This window comes from Osmerus eperlanus, chromosome 18 (genome assembly GCF_963692335.1).
Source record: "Osmerus eperlanus chromosome 18, fOsmEpe2.1, whole genome shotgun sequence".
NCBI lineage: Eukaryota > Metazoa > Chordata > Actinopteri > Osmeriformes > Osmeridae > Osmerus > Osmerus eperlanus.
This window is the reverse complement of record NC_085035.1, coordinates 3953372-3977697: the sequence shown is the minus strand read 5'-3', so window position 1 is coordinate 3977697 and position 24326 is coordinate 3953372. Positions and strand designations below refer to the sequence as shown.

General features: G+C 47.7%; 1 protein-coding gene across 5 annotated transcripts in view; it reads right to left on the bottom strand.

Annotated features, from left to right (window-relative positions):
* Window positions 1-4211: 4211 nt before the first annotated feature.
* Window positions 4212-24326, bottom strand: part of LOC134038486 (electrogenic sodium bicarbonate cotransporter 1-like) — a 29863-nt gene continuing 9748 nt past the window's right edge. The window contains exons 4-27 of one of the 5 annotated variants that reach the window (XM_062483870.1): window positions 23785-23920; window positions 22215-22375; window positions 21872-22051; window positions 21120-21218; window positions 20286-20362; window positions 18673-18830; window positions 18339-18426; window positions 17349-17503; window positions 17131-17247; window positions 16808-16982; window positions 15277-15410; window positions 13250-13521; window positions 12522-12616; window positions 12160-12345; window positions 10937-11050; window positions 9919-10080; window positions 9086-9264; window positions 8901-8973; window positions 7925-7993; window positions 7644-7817; window positions 7357-7518; window positions 6506-6579; window positions 6301-6400; window positions 4212-6187 (exon numbers count right to left, since the gene is read on the bottom strand). In XM_062483870.1, the coding sequence (XP_062339854.1) occupies window positions 6182-6187; window positions 6301-6400; window positions 6506-6579; window positions 7357-7518; window positions 7644-7817; window positions 7925-7993; window positions 8901-8973; window positions 9086-9264; window positions 9919-10080; window positions 10937-11050; window positions 12160-12345; window positions 12522-12616; window positions 13250-13521; window positions 15277-15410; window positions 16808-16982; window positions 17131-17247; window positions 17349-17503; window positions 18339-18426; window positions 18673-18830; window positions 20286-20362; window positions 21120-21218; window positions 21872-22051; window positions 22215-22375; window positions 23785-23920 (3146 nt within the window). In that variant the 3' untranslated portion in view covers window positions 4212-6181. Of the gene's footprint in view, window positions 6188-6215; window positions 6401-6505; window positions 6580-7048; window positions 7158-7356; window positions 7519-7643; window positions 7818-7924; window positions 7994-8900; window positions 8974-9085; window positions 9265-9918; window positions 10081-10936; window positions 11051-12159; window positions 12346-12521; window positions 12617-13249; window positions 13522-15276; window positions 15411-16807; window positions 16983-17130; window positions 17248-17348; window positions 17504-18338; window positions 18427-18672; window positions 18831-20285; window positions 20363-21119; window positions 21219-21871; window positions 22052-22214; window positions 22376-23784; window positions 23921-24326 lie in introns of those variants that run through there. The other 4 variants (XM_062483871.1, XM_062483872.1, XM_062483874.1 and 1 more) reach the window with 4 other exon arrangements.

Below are 24326 nucleotides of genomic sequence, written 5' to 3'. Positions count from 1 at the left end.
GGCAGCAGGCAGACTGCTAGAACTGCTCTCTACTCTCGCGCTCTGCAAAATTTGACACTTGCCAGAGCAGTGAGCAAATGCAATAGATGATCTCGCGGGGTTGGCCCAAATCAAACCACCAGTGTCAGTGTCTACTTCACCAGGGGGGTGATTAAGACCAGACATGAGCTCATTGACGTCAGTGAAACGCTGTCTTACAATGTGTGTAATTGAAATTTCACATCATGGTAGCCAACCACTTTACCGTAAAGAGTTTTCCGTTTCGGCACAATTTTGTCTAGGGGATTTGAACGCAGATGGGGCAACCCACTCCACTTATTGTCAATACCAAAAGTCCTTTCATAAAGTTTACATTTATGTGTCACGCGTTGCGTACATGTTGCCTTGACATAAATCTGCATGTGGGAATACCTTTGAACCTATACTGCTTTCTCTTTGTTTCAGTTATCAAACAGTCGAGGCAACTTGAAAGGGCGGTTAATGGGAGATCAGCCGCATGCCTCATTCGCTACAATCTGAGCCTTTGAAATCAATTGATGTTATGATGGAGAACTGCAGGATGCCAATTTCATTGTTCATGGCATTCTCTTCGGACTGCATTTGTAGCAGTTTCCACATTGACGTTAGTCATGGTTGGAAGGCTGGGTAACAACTGAGAAGACCTGGTAAAACAGATTAACACATTTATCAGACCCATCTGGTCTTCAACACCTGCTGTATAGTAAACACCCAATCAGGTGTTTCATGCAGGCACATACTGTTCCATGATGTTCTGGACCTCCCTCATGCTCTGCTGTGCATGGCTTTGGAAGAAGAAGAGACCTTTATTAACCCCTCAAATCATGACCCATACACACACACGTTCACTTGTAGGATCGGCAGAGCACATGTTTGTGTTTTGCTTGTGTCTTTATTCCACTGTCCCTCCTCCAAAGGCAGCCTAGAGCAGTGGACACCATAGGTACCATTCAGCATGGTAGTTGGCCATTCCCCCCACTAAAATGAATACATTACAGTCGTCGAAGTGCATTCACAAAATCAAGTGAATGCATCATACAGTGTAATATATTATGTGGTAATGTGGAATATGTAACATATTCCACATTACACTGCATTAGTTGTATTACATGGGGAATATAGGTTTCTAGGCTGATCGGTTTTCAAAATCCCAGCTTTTTATAGCAGATGTTCTGTTCTGTTAGTGTGTTTGTTTACAGTCTGTGTGTGCGCGTGTGTGCGCGTGTAGAAACCACAAGGAAGCTTTTAGTCACTAATCCCGAATCGTTATTCACAGATTACAAACGTGCCTTCACTATATTTCCACGCTTTAAATGCATTTGGCCTCAGTTGACCTTCTCAGTTGTGCAGGCATGCAAGATAAGGTTAGATGTTCAGTCAAGAGGAAATTGGTTCCAAAAGGTCGGAGGTTTTCTTCCATATACAGTACAAAAACCGCAGCAATTAGTATATGCCTCAATGCTCTTTTTGTCTCCACAAAAAGCAACTCCACTTTATCTCATTCTTTATCAAATGTAAGTTTTGTTTGACTTATTTTGTGGTGCCATGGATGTTCCTACCCATGGAAGCATTCAATTTGTATGAAATTATGAAGGTCTTAATTAAAATAATTGATCATTAAGACCTTTCTTTATGAAAATAATTAATCATTACGACCTTTCTTTATGAAAATAATTGATTAAGACCTTCAAATATTCCAAAATATTCATTGATAAAAGTGCTGTTTGCCCCAGATTCATTCTACCTTGTGGTTTCAGGTTACACATTGATGTGCATACTGGTTCAAATACAGAACAGGAAAACGGAATGGGTAATTACGGAAACCACCCATTCCAAAAACGGGCATGTCTAAGAGCATGAACTAAAGAACCACGTTACTGCGTATACACATAAACAACCCGGAGCATAGACGCAGATTTCAACAGAAACTCACTTGAAATTACATTTAGTCATTTACATTTAGTCATTTTACTAATTAAATTACGGGCCCTATTGGTTCTTCTGACAACTCTCAGTTTAAAGAAAGAACAGTAATTATGGGTTGTTCCTTTCCACCCAAGACAGCTCAATTCAGAATGGTCGTTTGCTGTGTCTGTGATTCCTTATTAACACGTCTCTTCCGCTTCACACGTCGCTCACTAAGTAATGCTGTTTAGATTCATTCCAGCAAGCTCGGAGTATCTGTCATGACAGGAATACACATTTGCCATATGTCACGTCCTCTCTCACATACTGTATTAAGAACCTTCCTCCTCGCTGCCCTCCCCCTTTGGGTTCAAATATAGATGCTGAAATGATCACTATTTTTCTAAATCTATTTTTAGATGTGAGACTTAAGGGTAAAATGAAAAATATACAGAAAGCTTTTCAATCAAAGTAGGTGTCAACTAAATTTGTGGCCAAAGACTAATTGAAATTCCACTCGACACCTTCGATGCCATCACACCAAGGTATTCAGTATCACATCAGTGTTGATGATGTGCCACCAATCACGGGTGTACACCAATCACATGGCATTGATAACCACGCATCAACAGACTTAGAATTCTACAGTGTTACTGTTTGTGCATGTAAGCACTTCAATCTCAAGTCCATGACAGTGTACTTTTGGTCACAGGAGTAGTCCAGTAATCTAAGCAAACACTCAGGTGGGTGCTACAGTAGTAAGACCCAGCTTGAGTCCAGAGTGCTCAAAAACTGCTACATGGTCTGAATCATTTGTTTTCACCACAGGGTCAGAAAATATCAATTGTTACCCCCTCCACTCTGCAGCCTAAAAGATCAATGTTACTCTGTATGTAATAAATACTTGTTGATTAGGGAGGTCACACTGCAGGATCTCCACTATTCACAAGGTTGCCAAGGTTATAACTAGAAATATTTGATTAAGACCTTGGCTTTGTGTGTTGATTGCTGTATTAATAAAACTGGCTGCCCAAATGCTACCACAAGATAAAAAAGGTTTCATGGTTCAATGGGGAAAAGATTTGTCTCTATTGCCACCTAGTGCCAATTAAACACAAAACAGGTACATTTACATTTAGCAGACGCTCTTATCCAGAGCGACTTACAGTAAGTACAGGGACATTCCTCCGAGGCAAGTAGGGTGAAGTGCCTTGCCTAAGGACACAACGTCAGTTGGCATGACCGGGAATCGAACTGGCAACCTTCGGATTACTAGCCCGATTCCCTCACCGCTCAGCCATCTGACTTCCTAGGTAATGAGTAGTGTAGCCGTAAAAGCATGCCAAATTGACCGAATATAAATATTTGTTGTGTTAACGTGTGTTAGTGAAATAGTGAATTTAATTATTGTAGTTTAGTTTAACTATTTATCTTTAAATCGTTTTATACCACGCCCTAAATGTGTATTTTCAAAAAAGATAGTTCGAGCTGTAGTCTATGAATCAAAAATGGAAGAAACATTTTTCATCACATGACTTCTTCTTGTAGAGAGGTAGTGATTCTAAGACAATCTCCAAGAGTGGATCTCTAGCTGTGATAAGAGGTCTGGATGAGGGGCTGCAGTCAGTACTGCAGCTCTCTCCAACCTCTCACACACTCACACAGATGTGATGTGAGAGTGATGTGAAATTGTCTTCTCTGCGCCATGAAAACTACTTATGACTAATCCTGGATCATCAGGATAACACGTCCACTTTCATTTGTCTCGTAAATTCAGCAGTTCTCTGGGTAGTACCCTACAGTTTGAAAAGAAATGGGCCAACACTGTTACTGAAGGCTGTGATTGGTCGTTTAACTCCCCCCACACCTTCACAAGGCTACCAGAGGGCAAAACACCACACTCAAAAACCTTGAGCACCAATCAAGACTACATGATTAACTTATCTTATTAAGATGCACTCTGTTGCTGTGATTGTATGATGGAAACTAAGAAGCTTTCAGCTTTGCTGTTAGGCTCAGTGCTTTGATAGACACTATATCAACACAAACAGGGCTTATAAATTCATACAAAGCATTCAAATTCTTAATCTGTTAGATTGTAAAGCTATTTTCAAACTAATTCTTTAAGTAACATGACCTATTTCTTAAGTTTTCTAAAACATGGTTTGCACAAGATTACTATTCTAAGGATATGCGTTTTTGATAAGATATGATATTCCAAGAAAACGTAACATTGAATCTGTAAAAGGCAGATAAATATGCAACTGAAATATTTGATTTAAAACGGCCTTTTCAAATATGTTTATTGTAATTCATAGTTTACAGTATACTTAATTGGAAATAAAAAATCATTTGTGTGTCGTATAATTTTCAGAGAATATATGAAACTAATGGAGCATTCTAGAAGTCTAGGAGTGCTAAGAATTTTGTATCACTGCAAAGACTGCTACTCCACCAAGAAAAAAGATCTATGGACACCTGCACATCTGACATATGCTTGTTGAATATTTACCAAGTTTGTTTATATTTGTTTTACAGGTGCATCACATTCTGTAAAAGTCAAAGAGAATTAAATGAATCTGATTAACAAAACCAGTACAGTCAAGATATACATACATGAAACATTATGTCCCAAAACAGGAACAAAGTGGAACACTTCTCCAGAATAGGCCTGCAAATACTGTGTAAGCCAGCTGCATTTTAACAGCCAAACTAAAAGGGTGCTCTTTTACATACTCACAATCTTCCACACCACTCCCAACTTCCAACTTCTACAATTTTTATGTGGAATTACCTAAAAACTGCAGCTCATACCATATTCCTGACATTGCATTAGAGTTTTGAATTTCAATGTGCCCCTGTATTAATGTCTTACAGAGAACAAAGATATACAGTTTTTAACCACATTTGGACATATGTACATATTTTGCCTCCTGTGTAGAGTAATCTCTTATATAATTAAGATGAATGATATCTTTGGCTATATTACAATTTTGATCCTTTTGAAACCATATAAGCCAAATATACATTTTGAATAATCTCGAGCCTTTTTAAGTATTGCAACTGGTCAATTTCTTTTAACAGTGCTGATGACAGGTTTGTCTTTATCGTTAAACCAACAAAAATACATCTTTATCGCTACAATTGAAAGAAAAATACAAATACAGTATATCTGTAAAATGGCAGTGTTTAAAGTACATGTATCTTCTGTTTTTAATCATCCTAGCCCTTTGCATAGAGTACAGACGACAGACCAGTCTTTCTTGCAGGAATGCAAGACACAAGAGTACATATCAACATTGCATTAACTCACAGTGATTATTCATTGATTTATATCACTTAAAAAAACAACAGTTCTACTAAATCATCACTTCATTAAAAAAAATATGATAAAAATGTGTTTACTGAAGTAGACAGCTTAAGTAAATACATATTTTTACACCGAAATCTCTTACGTTAACCTTATTGCATTTTCCACTTCAAAATACAGATTAAAAAAAATCTGATGAAATTGTGACAGAGCAGAAGCAACATAAGAGAGTGATAGAGCTTGAGATCCTATGCTGTGCCCTTTCAATAATTAAATCAGCATTAGTGATCACAAGTAACTGCATAGCATGCCTTCATCATACTCCTAATGCCTGGCACCTACATATAAAGAGGTAGACCTACAAACACAGTTTCATCTGTTTATCCCTACTTCAAGAAAGTGTAGGTGGAGGTTTCATTCAACTTGTGGGAATGATAAAAAAAAAACATTAGAAAAGAGGTTGCCTTTAAGATTCACACACAGTAGGAAATAGAATCAAATCAAATCATAATTTAGGTACAATAGCTCAACATCTTGCATATTCTTCACAAATATTAAAATGCATCTGTGACGAGGGTATGGAATAAAATAAGAATGAATGATGTGTTTGACAGAGACACATACAAATGAATATGACCTAAATGTGTTTCAGTGTGGGCAGGGCTGGAAAACAGTCCCCTATGAACATTCACAGCTCTTTATCTTTATAAAGTATTACTCTATAATACATATAATATGGCCATATGGGGACACTGTAGATTATGAATGTATAAAGTTCACAATTAGCATATGAAAGCTTTATGAATCATTCATAACACCCACCTGAGTGGGTGGAGGGTGACATTGTTTGGTGTATCAACAAATTAAGAACTGCCCAAAAAAATCTCCCTCTTTGTCTCTTCCCTCCTTTCCTCTCATTCATAGGGGAAATCATTTTATGAATTGACTTTAAAAGTATTACTCAAGAACGATGGAAGGGGGGGGGGTGGGTGCTGCATTATGAGAGAGAAGGATCTGTGCCTTGTTGAGCTGAGTCTAGTTGGGTTCGTGGAAATGATGGGTTACAGTGACGTTTCTGAGCTCGGAGTCTTCCAGAACCCATTTTCTTCTGGCTCCAGATCTATTCTAATCTGAGGCACCGATATCTTGAAGGGTTTTTTGTCCAGACTGAGAAAGATGAGTTGAAAAAAGACAACAACATTTAGTTGAAGGAAAAAATCCATACCTACACATTAGCACGTGACTACTCTGGAAACTTGTGCGGGTACTTACCTCGCGACAGTCGGGGTCTCGAAGTAACGCTCAGCACTGCGAGTGTGGGTCAAGGAAAGATGAGGGTTTACCTCCTAGAAAAGAGCACACATATCAATTTGAGACGGCCTTCTTTGTCATAAGCATTCAATTCCACCACAAAAGAACTAGCAGCAACGAATCGGAAGAGCACACTTTATGAGCAGCTTTCAGAAGGGCTATTTGGGAAGCTGGACAACAAGAAAAATGATTAAGAGAAAAGAAAGTTCAGTGATTTGTCAGAACACAAAATTAGAGATGGGGAAAACCACAGAACAAGGCTGAAGATCAAACATGAGATTAGAAAGGAGTGCGCAAAGCATAGAGAGAAGCAGGCATAGAAATAGACACACCCTCTGCCAAACTCAGCCTTCAAACAGTAACACTCTCTCGAAACTTAGAAAGGCCAGGTACCAGGTAGCAAAAAAGTAGAGACTGTAGTATTAAAATACTTTTGAAAGAAGTGAGCATGAGGACAAGGTCTAAGCATTCAGAAATGCCCCTGTGATGGAGGGAGACAGATACCTGGCTGGTACTCACTGTCAGAGGACTTATCTCCCAACATGGCCTCTTGTTCCATTATGTCCATAGAGATTTTTATACTGGGGACATTTTCATGGTAGGGGTACTCAGACTGTGGGGGAGGAAGAAACAAATCCTCATTTGGGGATCATGGTAAAAACAAAACAAACAACTGAATGGATGTTCTACAGCAAGGAGAGCGTGGCTGGGGACGAAACGAGACTAAACAACGACTTCATCGATAAAGACACCAACAGAGTGATGGAGTGGGGGGGTTGGGAAAGAACGACGTCAACAAAAGAAACGCTTACAAAATCGATTTCGCTGTCGATGCTGCCTTTCTTCTTCTTCTTCTTCTTCTCGTCCTCTTTCTTCTTCTTGTCTTTCTCGGGGATGACATCATCCAGGTAGCTGAGATCGTGCTGGGAGAAGAGATAGTCCATGGCCTTCCTCACAGCCACCAAGGCTAAAATCTGAAAGGAAAATACATGTATTATGCCTGTGTGTGTGCGCCTGTGTGCGTCTGTGTGCCTGTGTGCGTGCGCCTGTGTGCGTGCGCCTGTGTGCCTGCGTCTGCATGCGCCTGTGTGCGTCTCACCATGACAGGGAAGATGATGGCGGCCACCGTGGACTTGAGGATCCAGAGCAGGGCCAGGCAGAGCGCCTGGATGAAGGTGAACAGGTGGATCCTCCGCTGGGGAACGTGGCGGAGGTAGATCAGGTCAGGCTGGTGCTTGGCAGGCATCAGGAGCAACTGCAGGCGGTCCATGAACTGACGGACACACACACACACACAGGGGTTAAAAATGGGACGGGCGTGTCGACGACTTTGCGGCACTGCTGCAAACCTTTCTTCCAAGTTGGATCACTGTAGCTCACCTGGACGCCATTGAGAGATGCTACTCCCATGTAGAGGAATACGCCATACAGCACAGGCATGGGGATGAACTGATGGAGGGAGAGAGAGAGAGAGAGAGAGAGAGAGAGAGAGAGAGAGAGAGAGAGAGAGACGGCGTGAGAGTGAAAAAGACTACAAGCCTATATTTAGTGTTTTTCGATTGCCAAAGCGCCTTCTATAACATTACTAGAATGGATGCGTTTACCTGCTTGACTCTTGGCTGCCCTTTGAGCAGATTAGATTACCAGAAAGTATAACAACCGTTAGCATTTAAGGGTCTGAGCTTCCACCCCCCCCCCCCCCCCCCCAACTCAAATAAGGGAAACTCTTGGCAATTCAGCTCGGAGCTGCAAAAGCCTGATATATAATTCACATAATGAACATCTGAAGACATAATGATAACCCTATTTTAAGAGTAACATCTTGAGGCGAGTGTTTCTATGGAGACAATTACAGATGCGGCGACAGCAAACTGTCATTATTACCTCAACCTTCCACAAGGGGAAGGCTCGTTAACCCCAACCTCATCACTGCAGTTCTTGCGGATGCTGAGACCATGTAAAACAGTTCAGGCTCTGCCGGACAAGAGCCATTTCCCTTTCCGCCTTCAGGAACCTTTTGACCAGGCTTTCTCCTTGAGACACGAGAAAGCCTGGGAACAAGGTCACTTGAAACTCATGTTGATGACTTGGCAGCACTGTGATGGGTAGATTAACGAAGGAATGGAAACTGGAGAAGTGACTGAACTGCAACCTGAAACTACACCCGGGTGAGCATGCTTATTTCACATCGCATTACCTCAACGATGGGCCGAACAAATTGGATTACCGCGAGATTTCCAATGATTTTACATTTATATAGAAGGAGGATTTTCCCCCCCTTAAAAGAAGAAGACAGTAATCTCAAACATGTGCGCGGGAAGCTCTCATGAGAGCTGAGAAGTGGTTAACAAGCTACCTTGAGGATTGGAGCCATGAAGACAGAGAGGCCGGTGAGAATGAAAACAAAGATACCGGTGACCCTTTGCTCCCTGTGAGAGAGAAAAAAAAACAACATTAGCACGTATCACACACCAGATGTCTCTCGGGAAACGTCAAAAGGACCATCAGGTGTCATCGGCGGCGCCGCCCGCGTCTTCTCACCTGACGCCCAGGAACTTGGGCTGCTCCCCGGGGGCCGAGGTCTGCGTCTCCATCTTCAGAGAGTCGATGTGGGCGATGGAGATGACCGTCGCCGCCACGTACCACGGCAGGCCCATGAAGGAACACACGATCAACAGCACGGCCACCCAGAACAGGTCCAAGTGGTAGCCTGCTCCTTTCTGGGGAGGGGGGGAGGGGAGGAGGGGGGGAGGGGAGGAGGGGGGGAGGGGGGGAGGGAGGGAGGGAGGGGGGGGGGAAGGAGGGAGGGGGGGGGAAGGAGGGAGGGGGGGGAGGGAGGGGGGGAGGGAGGGGGGGAGGGAGGGGGGGAGGGAGGGGGGGAGGGAGGGAGGGGGGGAGGGAGGGGGGTAGGGGGGGAGGGAGGGATGGAGGGAGGGGGGGAGGGGGGGAGGGAGGGGGGGAGGGAGGGAGGGAGGGGGGGAGGGAGGGAGGGGGGGGAGGGAGGTGTTGAGAAGGAGAACGTTTTTCAACGGTGAGATTACAAACCACAAAGAGTGGGAGTTTAGTGGTTTAACAGTTGACCGACCCGCCGACACAGGGTTAAGTGCAGGTCGGAGCGTGCGGTTGGAACCCACACGTGCAGTTGAGAGAGGGAGACGGACGGAGAGCGAGAGAGAGCGAGAGAAAGTGTGAAAGATAAAGAAAGGGAGAACGAGAGAGCTAGTGGGAGAATGAGAAGCTGAAAACACCCAAGATCTCACACACACAAACACACACACACACACACAAAGAGAGTCCCCTCACCTTGAAGCTGAAAACACCAAGATCTCACACACACACGCACACACACACACACACAGAGAGAGTCCCCTCACCTTGAGCTTGTGCTCCTTCCTGTTGACGATGACGGCCGTGATCTGCTGGTCCATGAACACGAGGATGGTGACCAGCAGCGCTGGGAGCAGCGCGGCGAGGCACACCCACCAGGGGTTGCCTCCGAACGGGGGCACAAACCAGCCGCGGTGTGGACTGGTGGGCTGCGGATCAGAGGCACGCGCACGCGGTCAAGACACACTCGGACACGGGTCAGATGCAAGCGAGCGTGCAGACACACAAGCGGCGCACGTCCGGATATTCTTATAAAGAACTGCGGGTGTTTTCGCGTAACCGAACGAAGGCGACCTTGGGCAAAGGAGAACGATTTGGTTCGCGCTCATGCCCCCCCCCCCCCCCCCCCCCCCCATTCGGCCCATATTCTGCCCTCGTGAGACGGATCGACCGATAGCCCGGGAGTCAAAGGAGTCGTACGTCATTCCGTGACAAGCGAAGGGGAAAGAAGGGAAGTGTTCGCTGTGGGACCGCACAAAGCTCAGTCTGTCCCTGCAGCAATAAGGCTGGCAGTGTTCTCCACAGCTCCCTTTAATTACCCGGTTATTTGATGCATCCACCCTGGCCACCCTCTCCACACACCCTGTGCCCCCCCCCCCGAGGTGTACCCATCCACCCCTGCCCTCATCCTCCCCCTAACCCTGAGGGCTGAGTAAGGTAAGACAATCATCAGACAGGTTCCTGGGTCTGAGTGCAGGGGGATATCACATGTCGCTTCTTGCCATTATCTCCAAGGATTACGGAGAAGCGGTCCGCACCGCAAAATGGAGCGTCGTTTCCGTGGAGATGAAATGCCCGTGCACCCGCTGAAGCTTTTATTGTGATATTTGGAAACCATTTCAAATCCTTAAATGAATCCATTTGTATTGGCTTGCCTGCTTGCCAGAGTGTAATTCACTCCTATTAAAAGGTTCAGTTGTGTTGGTGTCAAGTGCCGTCGACATCGTTACAGTTGTAGCACATTAGCTCATTGATTGGGTTGTATTATGGAGCACAGGTACTCACCTTGAATTCACTTGGCACTATGAGCTTGGGCGTGTCCACACCGACCAAGGCGTCCACACCGCAGAAGATGAGAATGGCCAGGATGATGGCAAAATCACTGATAAGCTTCCTCACCTAGAGAACAAAGTACCGGGGTCAGCTCTGGCCAAACCTTAGACTGTGAGCGCCTTGGTCCTGTTTACTAGAGATAACACATCCACATGATCCTAGAGGCTCGGTTCACATCGTGAGATGTAACTCCAACCATGTACATGGGCCGGTTAGGAGACCGTAGCCTTTACAGTTTTGATAGAACTTGATATAAAATGTTTGATGTTAGTTGGGATGGGTCAGAGTGTGTTTTCTGAGGATGTTCACCAGGCTCCTGTAGAGAGGGGAATGGGTGTGAGCTCTCCTGTAGAGAGGTAAATGAGTGTGAGCTCTCCTGTAGAAAGGTGTGCGTGTGTGTGTGTGTGTAGGGAAGGGGGGGAGCGGTTTGTGTGTGTGTGTAGGGGAAGAGGAGGGGGTGGCGGTGTGTGTGTGTGTAGAGAAGGAGAGGGGGGAGGTGTGTGTGTAGGGAAGGGGGGGAGCGGTTTGTGTGTGTGTGTGTAGGGGAAGAGGAGGGGGTGGCGGTGTGTGTGTGTGTAGAGAAGGAGAGGGGGGAGGTGTGTGTGTAGGGAAGGGGGGGCAGTGTGTGGGTGTGTCTGAGTAGGGTGCGTTTGTGTGCATGTGTGAGGCCCTCTCCCACCGTGGGTCACGCTAGCTAAGCACGGGATGTGCTTTTGGATGTTCCAGTTCTTCCACATCCCCACACAGATACACCTCCTACACACTCTTTCACGCGAGCCGGCAGACAGACCCGAGCTTTGACCGCCACAGGGTGGTGGTGGTGAGGGCAAGTACAACATGACCGCCACACTCTGACAAGGACCCCAGAGATCACCCGGTGCCGTCAGCAGCAACGACACCTGCCAGCCTCCCGTGACCTCATCAAGAGGACGACAATGGAAAGCTGATTCTCCATTGTTAGCAGCTGCCGTCACAGGCCCCCGTGATTGGCTGTGTGTGTGTGTGGGGGGGGAGAGGGGGTGACGTCAAAGGCCCCCGTGATTGGCTGTGTGTGTGTGTGTGTGGGGGGAGGGGGTGACGTCAAAGGCCCCCGTGATTGGCTGTGGGGGGCGGGGGTGACGTCAAAGCCCCCCGTGATTGGCTGTGGGAGGGGGGGGGAGGCGGCGTCTACTCACGGTGGTGGGGAAGAAGCGGCTGAACTTGAACTGCTTCAGACACATGGAGCACGTGTACGTGCCCAGGAACAGGACGAAGGACATGAGCGTGATGTCGGGCACGTAGCCACAAGCCGAGCCCACCAGCTGCCCGCCGTACGTGCCACACTGCGTCCTGGTGAGGGAAGCCCAGGTCGTGTTCACCGTCTGCAGAACACACACGCACACGCACACAATTACACCGCGTGACCACGGCGACGATACTCAGGAGATCTTCGGGGATGCGCGACGACGTCCTATCTAAGAGTGGTATTGATTTGATTGATTAGGTCTGGCCCCATCGACATCTCCCACTAAAACAGCCCATTCCTAGGGCAGCTCACCAGGTCGGTGTTGTTGGCCCAGGGTGCCTCTCCATCGTAGAGCCCCGTGCCGTTGGCCCAGGGAGACTCTTCGTTGTAGAGACCCGTCATGTTACCTGTTTGGACCGAAACAACAGAGGGGAAACTCGTCACTATAGAAAACCACATCAGTGAGAGAGAGACACAGAGAGAAGGAGAGAGAGAGAGAGATTTAAAGAGACAGACACAGAAGGAGAGACAGAGAGAGACACAAAGAGAGAGATACAAAGAGAGAGAGAGACAGAGAGATGGCATGCAGTATGACTCAAGGTCACCACAGATACATCCTTGACTTGCTTTGGCTAAATGGTAACATATCTCATCTGACCCATGACTCTGCCAGAACACACACTTCACAGGAACAGATAGTGGCAGAGTCGACAGCTTTATCTCCATGACAACACCGACTGCTATGAATTGGCATTTGCAGTGTAAACAACACAAAATAGTCCTACTGTGTGCTGGGGGGGGGGGGGGGGGGGGGGAAGGTCAATATTGTCCTGCCTGGAGGAAAAACGGCGGCATGACTTCCTTTGTACAATCTACCTCTGGGGGGGCGGATACCGACAAGTCCGAATGAGAACTTGAGAAAGAGGTGACGCAACTCAAGAACACGTCCTGCTACTTGTGCTCTAGCCCTCCACTGTGCCTCCTTCTGGCAGAGCCGGGTAAGGGGAGGAGGGGGGGGGGGGGGTCAGGGAGCGCCGTACCGTCCGCGGGGGGCATGCAGACGCAGCTGTACTGCGTGACGAGGTCGGGGTCGTAGTGGGAGTCGATGGGGTTGTGGTGGGCCAGCTTCAGCATCTTCTTGAAGGCGTCGTAGATGAAGATGAAGCTGATCAGGGCCGAGAAGCCCTCCTCGGTGAAGCGCGTGAAGTACTGGACCAGGAAGCTGGCGTCCGTGGCCACCAGCACCAGGCAGAGGAACGCCGACCACAGGCCAATCCACAGGCGGAACTCCAGGTAGTCGATGGCGTTGTCCCTGGTTGGTTTTTGGGAGAGGGAGGGAGAGAGGGAGGGGGCCGACAAAGGGAGGGAGAGAGATAGGGGCGGAGGGAGGGGCGGAGGGAGGGAGGGAGGGGCGGAGGGAGGGAGGGAACAGAGAACATGAACACGACGTACAACGCGACATCATGTGACAGTGTGCGAGGACAAAGTGAGCTACAAACGAGAGAAAAAAAAAGCCTGGAGGCTGCTTGTGTTAAACGTTAGTTTTGTATCAACAGCGATCCTTAGATCACAAGGGCCGGTGCGGTTCAGGGTGTTCCTGGGGGATGTTTGTAAGTTAGAAGCAAACAAAAACGTTACGATAACCACGAATTCCAGGAGACCGACCCCCCCCGGGACTGATTTAGGGGGAAAAGGTCAATTTTCTCTATCTAAGAAGATTATCTTGTACAGTACAGCGTAGTGACGCATGTACATTTTACCTATCTATATAGACTTTAATGTGGTTCGTTTCGCCTGTGGTTGTCTGCTTGGAGGGTTTGAGTAATCTGATTGGTTGACAAGTCTGAAGGACTCGTCCGGACGGACTGACTGAGGGAGGCAGCCAGTGACTCTCACCATGGAAACCCCCAGAGGACATTGAGGCCTTAGCAGGCTCCATTCACAGTGTGAAATTAATTGAAAGTGAATTATTGATAATGGAACATAACCAGTTGAGTATCCGGTAATGCTAGAAGACTCTCAGAGCACGAACAAAGACTGAGATAAGACAGAATGGGGTCTTCACTTATTAGTATTTGTCTAACGGCCAAAAATTCACCCATCTTTATCTTCTTTATTGAAGTTGCTAAAGCACGAAGCTAGCGTCTGTACTATAGCAACACTGGGTCTACCTCAGGCTGAAAGACAAATCAATTATGTACATGTCAGGCCCTGAACATTGTGAGTACAATCAGCTTTTGTCGTGTGGCATTTAACCAGGCCGACATGGTTCTGCTGCAGGTTCAACTGAAGCGGGAGCACTCCTGAACAAGAGTCACATGACCCATTGAGAGCAGGAAGAAACTGACAATGATGCTGCAGTTGTGGGCAGCTGATTGGCAGTTTGTTATTCCCTAAGTAGAATTTGTTTCAGCCAACAGCCAGTCTTTGACTTAATGAAATTCAAGTCGTTTATTTCTTTTTTTCCCCCGATTATTTGTTTGCTTCCTTGTTTTCTTTTAAAAGGGAGGACAGAGACAGCATGTGAAAGTATTAAAAGAATATGCGAGTCTAAACAAATATGATAGGCTGGCTACCAAGGGGTCAGTGGGGTACACTTTAGCCTCTGCATCGCTGATGCGGTAACCTCCAGAACAACTGTCACCCCTGATAAACAAACAACCTAACAGGACTAGAACCCAGGACCCTGCTGTTATTTGTTGAGTCTGTTCACATCACTCTGGTGGAGTCTTGTGCCCATGTACCACGGGTTACATCATCGAGTGCAGACACAGAGCTTGGGAGAAAGACATAAATGTTGTGTTTGGGTGCGAGTTTGAGAGAAAAATAGAGAGCAAGTAAGGTAGAGGGAGAGAGTGAAAGACAGAAAATAGACGGAGAGAGAGATGTAACGTGGCATAATTCCAACCGTTTGTTTGTGACTGATGATAATAATTAAAGTTCTCTGACATGTTCATAATAACGTGAGTTGTCCCCTCACTGTGAACTGCCTTGACAACTTAACCTGAACATTCATGCCGATGATGCATAGCGAATTGAATAGAGAGAGACAGAGAGATGCACCCACTTGCTGAAGTTAAACAGGAGCCTTTCGAAGACAAGAACTGGGCCAGTGCTGCTGAGAATGGTGAGGGGCTGGCCAGCCAGCAAACAGAAGATAACCCCCGTCACTGCTGTGCCTAGAAAGCTCTCCAACACCCCCTGGACACACACACACACACACACAGAGAGAGAAGGACGGTCAGCCATTGTTCAAGATCAAGTTCAAGTTGGTATGTATGTATGGTCATCGAGGGCTGTATAACAGTTTTAACCACTTTTGTTTGAACCACTTTGACTGCATGTTACTGCCCACAAAGCAGTTCTGGTTTGAGCCGTTCTGAGTTTCCCGAAAATAAACACAGTTACTCCAAGCCTTTGTGATATGAATCAGCTTATTCAGCAAGTATCCATCACAGAAATGCCAATCCTGAACCGGACAAGCCTGTTCAAGTAGACATTGTGTCGTGCATTTACACAAGGGTGTCTGTTTCTAAGCCTGAGGTCTGACGGTGTCACTGTCACTGGGGTGGGGGGGGGTGGGGCAGGGGGTGAAGTGCACCTTTGGTAAAACTCGGTTGCGCTGAGGCTTCTAGAAGAGGTCAGAGGTCAGGTATTCCCCGTTACCTCTTCATCCTCCCACGTGATCGGGGTAAGGACAGGGCCGGGGGGGGGGGGGGCAACAAAGTCATAGTTGTGACTAGGCTAGCTGAGTAATCTGGATCTGTGGTTATTTCAAGCCACAGGCAAATCCCTTGATGCCTGGGAAGAGGGGGGGGCAAGTGGGTCAGGTGGCTGAGCGGTTAGGGAATCGGGCTAGTAATCTGAAGGTTGCCCGTTCGATTCCCGGCCGTGCCAAATGACGTTGTGTCCTTGGGCAAGGCACTTCACCCTACTTGCCTCGGGGGGGAATGTCCCTGTACTTACTGTAAGTCGCTCTGGATAAGAGCGTCTGCTAAATGACTAAATGTAAATGTAATGTAAGTGGGTTAGCATGTGTCCTGCTAGCTCCCTGGTTAGAGCCCCACACATTCCGGCTTTCAGCCGGGCACTGATCTGCTCTCGTCCACCTAACCTTTCCAGTCCTCTCCACAGCCGGAGCCTGTGCAGGGTAACGGACACTGGGCCGGGACAGTTAAGGTACCCTGGTCCTCGACCTGCCGCCTTAGGCTGGGCGGACAAGCAAGCTGAGCTGGAGCACCACCTGCCAGAATGTCTGTATCTCTGAACTGCAGCAGGTCAGCCCTGCCCAGGCAATTACACACTCCTCAGGGCCAACCATGTTAACACCCCAGGGACGTGACAATAAAAACCAGGCCAGGCTGAAGGCAAGGTAGGGTTCTAGGAGAAGCAATACCAACACCACAACCAAGCCTTGCCTTGTACCAGGTCAGCCCAGATTACAAAATAATAAGGTTAGAGTCAGCAGCTCAGAACAATGATGGGGCCGGCATTTGTCCTCACAACTTAGTTGACCCCACTTGTTGTATTGACAACACACTACATAACCCATAATGCACATCCAAATGGATCAAACTGTAATTTCCCTGACACCTCACCTGCATGTTATCTGTAGCGTCTCCCAATAACCCTCCAAAGGTGATTGCATTCGTCACGGTCCCAAGGTAGATGAACAAGATGGCCGACAGAGACTGGATGTGCAACCCGTCGTAGAAATCGCTGGCGAAGAAGGGCAGTTTCCGCTTGATGTCCAGAATGAGGCCGCCACAGAACCTTTAGAACACACGGCAGGTACCAAAAGCACATTCTTTATTTTCCCCGGACGTACTCGGTTTAGAAAGGCTGTGTTTCAGCCACGCGGGGAAGCCACGTTATTGCAGCGCCACTGGGAGTGTGAGGTGGTGTGCTGTGGCTTCCTTACTTTCCAGTGTTTTTGAGCTCGTCTCCAACGCCGTGCCCTCCGCCTCCGCCCTGACCACCGTCATGTGGCGTGTCCCCGTTCATCTGTAACCCCTCACCTCCGGCATACATGTTCTTCCTACACACAAACACACACCCGCGCGGTTAAACAAGAAAATCGATGAAAAACAAAAAAAAATCATGAAGGTATGCTTTTCATATTGCGTGGCAGTGATGTACCTCTTGTCTGAGGAGGGCAGGGACTTGGGGGGCTCTATCCTGATGTCGGGATCCCACTCCCCTGGGGGCAGGACGATGACCTCATCCAGGAACTCCTCAATGCCCGCCAGCAGGTCCTGTCTGTCTTTAGCCTTGTAGGCGATGTCATGGAACACCTGCGTACGCCCACATGAACAAATATCAGCGGATCAGAAACCATGTGTCTGTCTGCAACCGGTCGGCGCGCGCACGCACGCACACACACACACTGAAGTCACACAGGGTCTGTAAGCGTGGAAAAACGCTGACTGATCGCTCCCGCTACATTGCATTAGGTCCACGATCGTGGAGACTGGGCATGAAGGCTGGCCTGGGGCCTGAGGGAATGAGCAAGACATGGGTGAGTGGCATGAGGGTGTTTGTAAACATGCTTTAGACAGAGGCTGAAGGGATAGGGGAAGGGGGGTAGAGGGAAGGGGGGTAGAGGGAGGGAGGGATTAGGTAGCTAGGCTATTCTCACAGTTGTCAACACACCACCTCCTGTCTCCTAAGGACACTCGATACATCCTGTTATAAAAGTGAAGTGTGGAAGAGCCGAAATGGGACTGAGACGCCTGCCGCCATCTAAAAGAGTTAAAAGCAACCCTGCTTCTTCAGCATTGCAGACTTCCGAGCATTAAACCCAGATTTCAGACTCCTCTGCCTTCCAAGTATTCGTCGCCATTACCCCAACCCCTATAATCAGTGTCCAGTGTCCATATAGGAGAAGGCTTCCCTCGGAGCCATGGTTGACGCCCCCTTCCCTCTCTCCCCATCTGCACCACAGCGATCTGTATGCTACCGGGGTGCATGTGGATTCTCCTTCCTGGGAGACTTCATTCGTTAATATGGTTTAATGTTGATTGAAGTTACGAACGCACGAAGGCCAGGGAACGTGTCTCATGTGACCGTGGGAGCCGTTCAGGACGCGCACGCACGTCCTTCTCAGTCGTAACCGGCGGGCGGCCTTACCTCGTCTGACATCAGTGTGGCGATGGCTCTTCCTATCTCATGGTAGGACTTGGCTTTGCCTTTAGGACCCAGCAGGACGAAGAGGAACCTGTTGAACCACAGTTTAAAAGGAGGCTCAGACTCAGCTATTTGATGATATCAGCGTTCGTGCACATTGATGAATTTCCTAGAAGCAGGACTACGAGTTTCCTGGACCTCGAGACTGAGGACTAAGAAGTCATCTCAGTGACTATCGTCAATTAACGTGTATCTTTTTTTGTTTTCGCATCAGCTGAGGATCTGGCCAATCCTGAACTTCAACAGGGGGGGTCAAGGGGTCAGGGGGCGGGGCTACCTGGTGGGTACGGGCACCTCGGTCAGAGCCCCCAGCATCACCGCATGCTGCAACCGCACAAACGCCACAAAGGGCGAGTCCAGGAAGTCCACCTCACCGACCAGGACATTGGACGCCTCGGCGTCGCGAGGGAGCTTCTTCATGAACTTATTCTTCAGCTGGAGAGCGAGCGAGAGAGAGAGAGAGAGAGAGAGAGAGAGAGAGAGCGAGAGAGAGCGAGAGCGAGAGAGAGGAAAAGGAGGAAGGGAAGAAGGGCAAACACTGTAACAACAGTCACTGTAAAGACATTAATAGATGAACTGGACTCTCGTCCTTGACATGCGCGGAAGACATAATGGCACCTGTGGGCTCACGCCGCCATCTGTGAGACCACACAGAACCAATTACATCAACTCCCATCACAATATGGTATTGCAGGCTATATATATGCCCGCAACTGATGTCTTCTCCCTGAGTCACTATGTGATGCTAGCGGGGGGAGAAAGCAACCAGAACAGCCCGTTTCAGATGTCTGTAGGTTATTTGGAGACTAACTGACATTGGCCGGGTTTCCCAGATTCGTTAAGAATCTCTTAACGCTAAGAGCTTCTTAAGACGCTCCTAAGAAGCTCTTAGCGTTAAGAGCTTCTTAACGAATCTGGGAAACCCGGCCATTAACAATATTCTTCCCTCATTTTCAGGAATAGTCTGTGTGTGGCTTTAGTAGAGGTGGTAAAGGTAAACAATGTTACAGTTGTTCCCTATTTTGCATAAAACGGGTAGGTAGTGAAAAGTAGAACCACAGCGAACAGGCAGAGTCCTTGAATGTGAGAGAATAATTAACTGAGGACTTGGTGGCCACAGCAATTCGACAAGGGAACACAGGTCATTAGCTCTGGCTGTCAATGTAATTCCACTAGTTACTATGTAGCTTAGCAGTTCATGCTTTAACTAACTAGGTCTCTATAGGTTGGATGACAGTCAGAGTGTCTAGTGACAGGATAATAAGTATTCTTTATGATGATTTGTCAATAATTACTTGGTAGTGACAGATGATTATTAGCCTGTCAATGATTTGTAAATACATAGTGCTCAGTGAAGCGTCGTATGTTGAAGGTGATCTCGGAGTAAAGCTTGAACGCTTAACCTGGCCTGCCGAAGGAACACAAGTCAGCAAGTAGATTTGGGCGCAAATGAGTTCGACATCAATGTCACACGGCGCGGGCCTCTCTTTAGTACCGTTTAAATGATTACAATTGTTGATAGGAAGCAAGCATGCGTACCATTTTGTATGTGTCTGATAAAAGATAGGCAATGTCGTTTCCAAAAACAAACAAAAAAAGACTGGAGAAAAAGCTAATCATGGAAACTTTGTGGGGCTTTGTTCGTAAACACTGAAGTGAGTCAGAGCCCTTATCACCAAGCCCCCGTTTCCATGAGAGGCTCAGAGTGTTTTGTTCACAGATGAAGGGCACCCTCCCGTTGCCACACATGTACTTTATAAACGTCTGACCCTGTACTGTACCAAGTACAGTGTCAAATCAAGATTGGAATGACATCACATTTTGTACTGAGATGTTCTCAACGAGTACTCCCCCCCCCCCCCCACACACACACACACACATATTCCTTACCTGGTCCTTCTCTGGCTTGTCGGAGAAATCGCTCAGACTGTTGGAGGTAAGGTTCCTGTGGGCTGTGGTGGGGCTACCTACGCAGGAGAGGTCACAACACGGTCAGGGGTTTGGGTCAGGGGGGAGGAGGCTGGAATCACTCATTAAGATTAAATAAAAAGAAGAAGAAGAACGATTCTCCAAAAAGACGAGTCTCAAACTCAATTCAGAGGAGCTCACAGAGAGAAACAGAAAGATCAGGAAACCAGACAGCAGTAGAGGGTTTAAGCTTGCCAGCTGTGTTGGATCTAGATACTGGGCTCTGGCAGGCAGTCAGGCTGCCGTCTGATGTGCTGCCAATTTGTCTCTTATGCCACTTACACCTCCCTGGCACACATAGGCCGTACAACTACCTGGTCTATGCGCCGTGCCAGTGGGAACGCGCATTAGTCGAGCTAAGCTCCACTCACCTGACAGTTTAAGCGAAATAATCTGCCTAAGACAGCATTAGTTGGGTTGTCTATACGTTTTCTCTGTTCCGATGTTCTGTTTCTCTGGGCCCGAGAGACTGGGTCCAGTTTGATGCAGCCACGTGAAAAATCCTCCCCGCAAAACACTGACCTGATACGATGAGACCCCGCGCTGCGCGAGGGCCAGTCGCTCTTTACGGGTCTGTTGTCAGTCACACCAGTATTAGCATGCTGGCTCTCACGTATTCAATGTTATATATATATATATATATATATATATATATCATATATATAACCTCTACCATGCTTTCGGAACAGACTATGTCACATCCAGATTTGTCGTTAGAGTGTTATAACCTGTCGTAGGTGCTATGAGCTGACTTACAGAGGTATCCCATGCTTGAGCTCCGGGCGACTTCGTCTAATGGTTCCTCGGAGTCTCGAGGGGTTAAAAAAGGCACGGGGTGGTCTAAAGGGCTGCGTGCTGCAGGGGCCCGGACGCAGACAGGCGGAGACACCCGGAAAGAAGGAAGATAGGGCAGGGGGGAAAAACAGAGACAGAAAAGAAAAGAGGTGATGGGATCGTTCCCAAACTTAGTGTATGAGGTTAGTGATAGGCTGCAGGTGTGAAGACAGTCGTTAGATGACAGGAAGAGGAAGAAGATTAATAAGACACAGATGAAGATTGACGATAACATTTACAGTTACCCGTGAAGAAGAGACTCAGAATACATGCATTTGAATACATACATTGAAATCAATGTTTGTTTACAATGTTAAGTTGTTGATCCATTATTGATTGTTAATAATACATTTCTGGGTTCTCAAACACACACACACTGTGCAAGTAATCCCTCAAGGTTACGTGCACATTGTAAAAAAAAAAAAAAACAGGCATGCCTTTCGAATCTATCTAGCCGAATCTATCTAGCCATGCAAATCAATGGACCAGTATCCCTCTTAAACCATGCGTACACACAGTTGGCGGATATCTCTAGAGATTGGCCACAGGATGCCCCCCCCCCCCTCCCCCCCCCCCCCCAGAGGATGAAATCAATCATGGAGGATACAGAGGCGGAAGGCTGCGAGACAAGGAGGAGGTTAAAAGAGGCTGCACCAAACTGGCCTCGGCATTACCGTTCTCCTGGTTGGAAAACAGCCTACTTGCGCTGGACACGGTCTTGCCGATGTCGGCGAGGGAGCGCAGGTTGGACTTCTTGGTCTGGTGGCGGTGCTTCCTTAGCAGCGTGAACATCACCTTCTCCTTCAGGTCGGCCTTCAGCTGCCCGCTCTCTATCTGGTTGTCGGTTATCAGCTCTGGGGGAAAGAAAGGAGGTGGGTGGGGTATCAGTACGGTTCCATGAAGAAGAAGAAGAAGAAGAAGAAAACAAATCATTAGTCCGCCGCAAATCCCGTTTTGGTCGAAGCAAAATCGTCTGGGTCTGTCTGGGCTGGGAGTAGATGAGGGAAGCTGTCTTACCGACCACCTGCGGGAGGGTGGAAGCCTCAAGGTCCAGCATGATGGTGCCCTTCTCGATGCACTTCTTCAGTTCAAACAGGCTGTGTAAGGACAGGGTGGCCACGTGGGGCTTGCTCCAACGCTCTCCGCCTTCTTCCACTTTCTCCTCAAACTTGATCCACCTGGGGGGACCAACGCACACACACGGACGCTTGAGGGAAAGAACGATGTCTACAAATAGTGGCACTTTCTGCCCCGTGAGGTGTTGGGACCGTTTCTACTGCAAACACAGCACGCGCTCAGTGTTGTGGGGCGAGTCAAAGGTCGACAGGGAGGAGAAATGACAACAAACAAAAGGCTTGTTTGAGCCCATATGCATACCGCAATAGTCGCCGTTTACAGAAATCGATGCAGGTGATGCGTGCAGCAGTCATTAACATACTGAGCTTTGTGACATGGGAATATTCTCCCCATAAGCACAGGTTCTAGTGGTCCTGAAAGGGGGGCCATGAACCTCTGCTGGGACACCTTGAGGGCGAAACTGGGGGAAGGTCTGTGCCTTGCGAATTTCGGTCCTCTCCTCCCTGACAAAGAGCCATTCTCCCGGGCTGCAGGATGGGGTTTCCTCCAGGGATAGGATGTCCCCTCTGGCCAGCCTCCACCCGCTTTTAAGTCAACCCTCCGGAGGAGAGAGGGGTGGGAGACAGGCTGCTCGGGGGACAAGGAGCCGGGGGCAAATCACATGAGAGATTCAGTTACCCTCCCCTCCTGTGGAGACTCCCCCCGACCCCCCCCAGGGATGGATTTCTAGCCCTCAGTCAGAGGATTAGCATGGGTTACGTGGGGACGACTGAGTTAGTGTGTTAAGGAGCCTAATGTTTTGTACCTGGGTTAGTCTGTTACTTGAGTGTGCGTGTTTGGAGGTACACGAGTGTCTTGGCATGATAACAAGTGTGTGACGAAAAGGCGTGTCTGCGCGCGTGTACCTGTGTGTACGTGTATAAAAACGTGAACTCAGCAAGAGTGTTAAGCGTTCAGGGGAAACACATGTCTGCGTCAACCCTTAAGCCTCTTAAAGAGAATGTGCTCTGTCCTGCCAGGGCATTCCCTCCACCTGAACAACCATCTACCTCAGAGCCACAAACACAGATGACCGAAACCGCAACTGATCCTCCTCATACCAGTCTACTGAATGGAGCATTGTTATCAAGACAACATATTTACTTTCAGACAAAAGATTCAATCTTTTGCAAGATTTCAAAATCGTTTCACAATCCTTCAACCTATGAAAACACCATTGTGACTAAGACTTGTTCCCGGACGGAAGGTTAGCAAAAGTTGGTCCTACCCAGTCCTGTCATGGTGATAGGCTGCTCGTTCTGGGTTCACTGAAGGGACAGTGGAGAGCTCCAGAAAGAGATAAGACTGACCAGGGACTTTTCAATGATGACATGCAATTAACGCAGACAACACACAATCCCACGCAATTACATCCATGTGGAAGATTTTCTCTTGGTTTGAAACAGGAAACACTTAGCTATAACATCAGCTCTGCGTTATAGGAGAAGGGTGAGCCCTTCTCCGGGCTCACCTTGCAGTCTCCTTCCACTCCATCTCCTGTCCATCCACGGCCAGGAGCTCATCCAGCTCGGTGAAGAGCTGGGGGGGGGCGGGCCCGTCGTCCTCCTCCCCCAGCATGAACCGGATACGCTCCGCAGCTGGGGAGACTTTAGGGAAGGAGGGGGGGGGGGCAGAGGAGAGAGAGAGAGACCAGTCAAATATTTATAATCGTGTCAATAATTACTCTGAAAAGCAAACATGTTCCAGGTGTGACTGTTCTGTCATTGACGGTCGGTTACCACCTTGACTGCTTCCGGATCAAATAAACCGGGTCTCGGGGCATTTCTGTGACACTTAAAAATAACAAAGCACGTCCTAGAAGAAACGGTGTATGCCCAGAAGGAGGCAAATGCCAAGACAGGCCTGGGGCGTGAACTGTATGGAGAGATAAACACACCCTCACCTAATGCGAAAGTGGACTCTTCCGCTTGGGTGTGAGAGCCAGTTTCAGGAAACCCGACTTCCTTCTTAGAAGTCATGCTGACCTGGCACAAGCACTCACCCCAGGTGGGA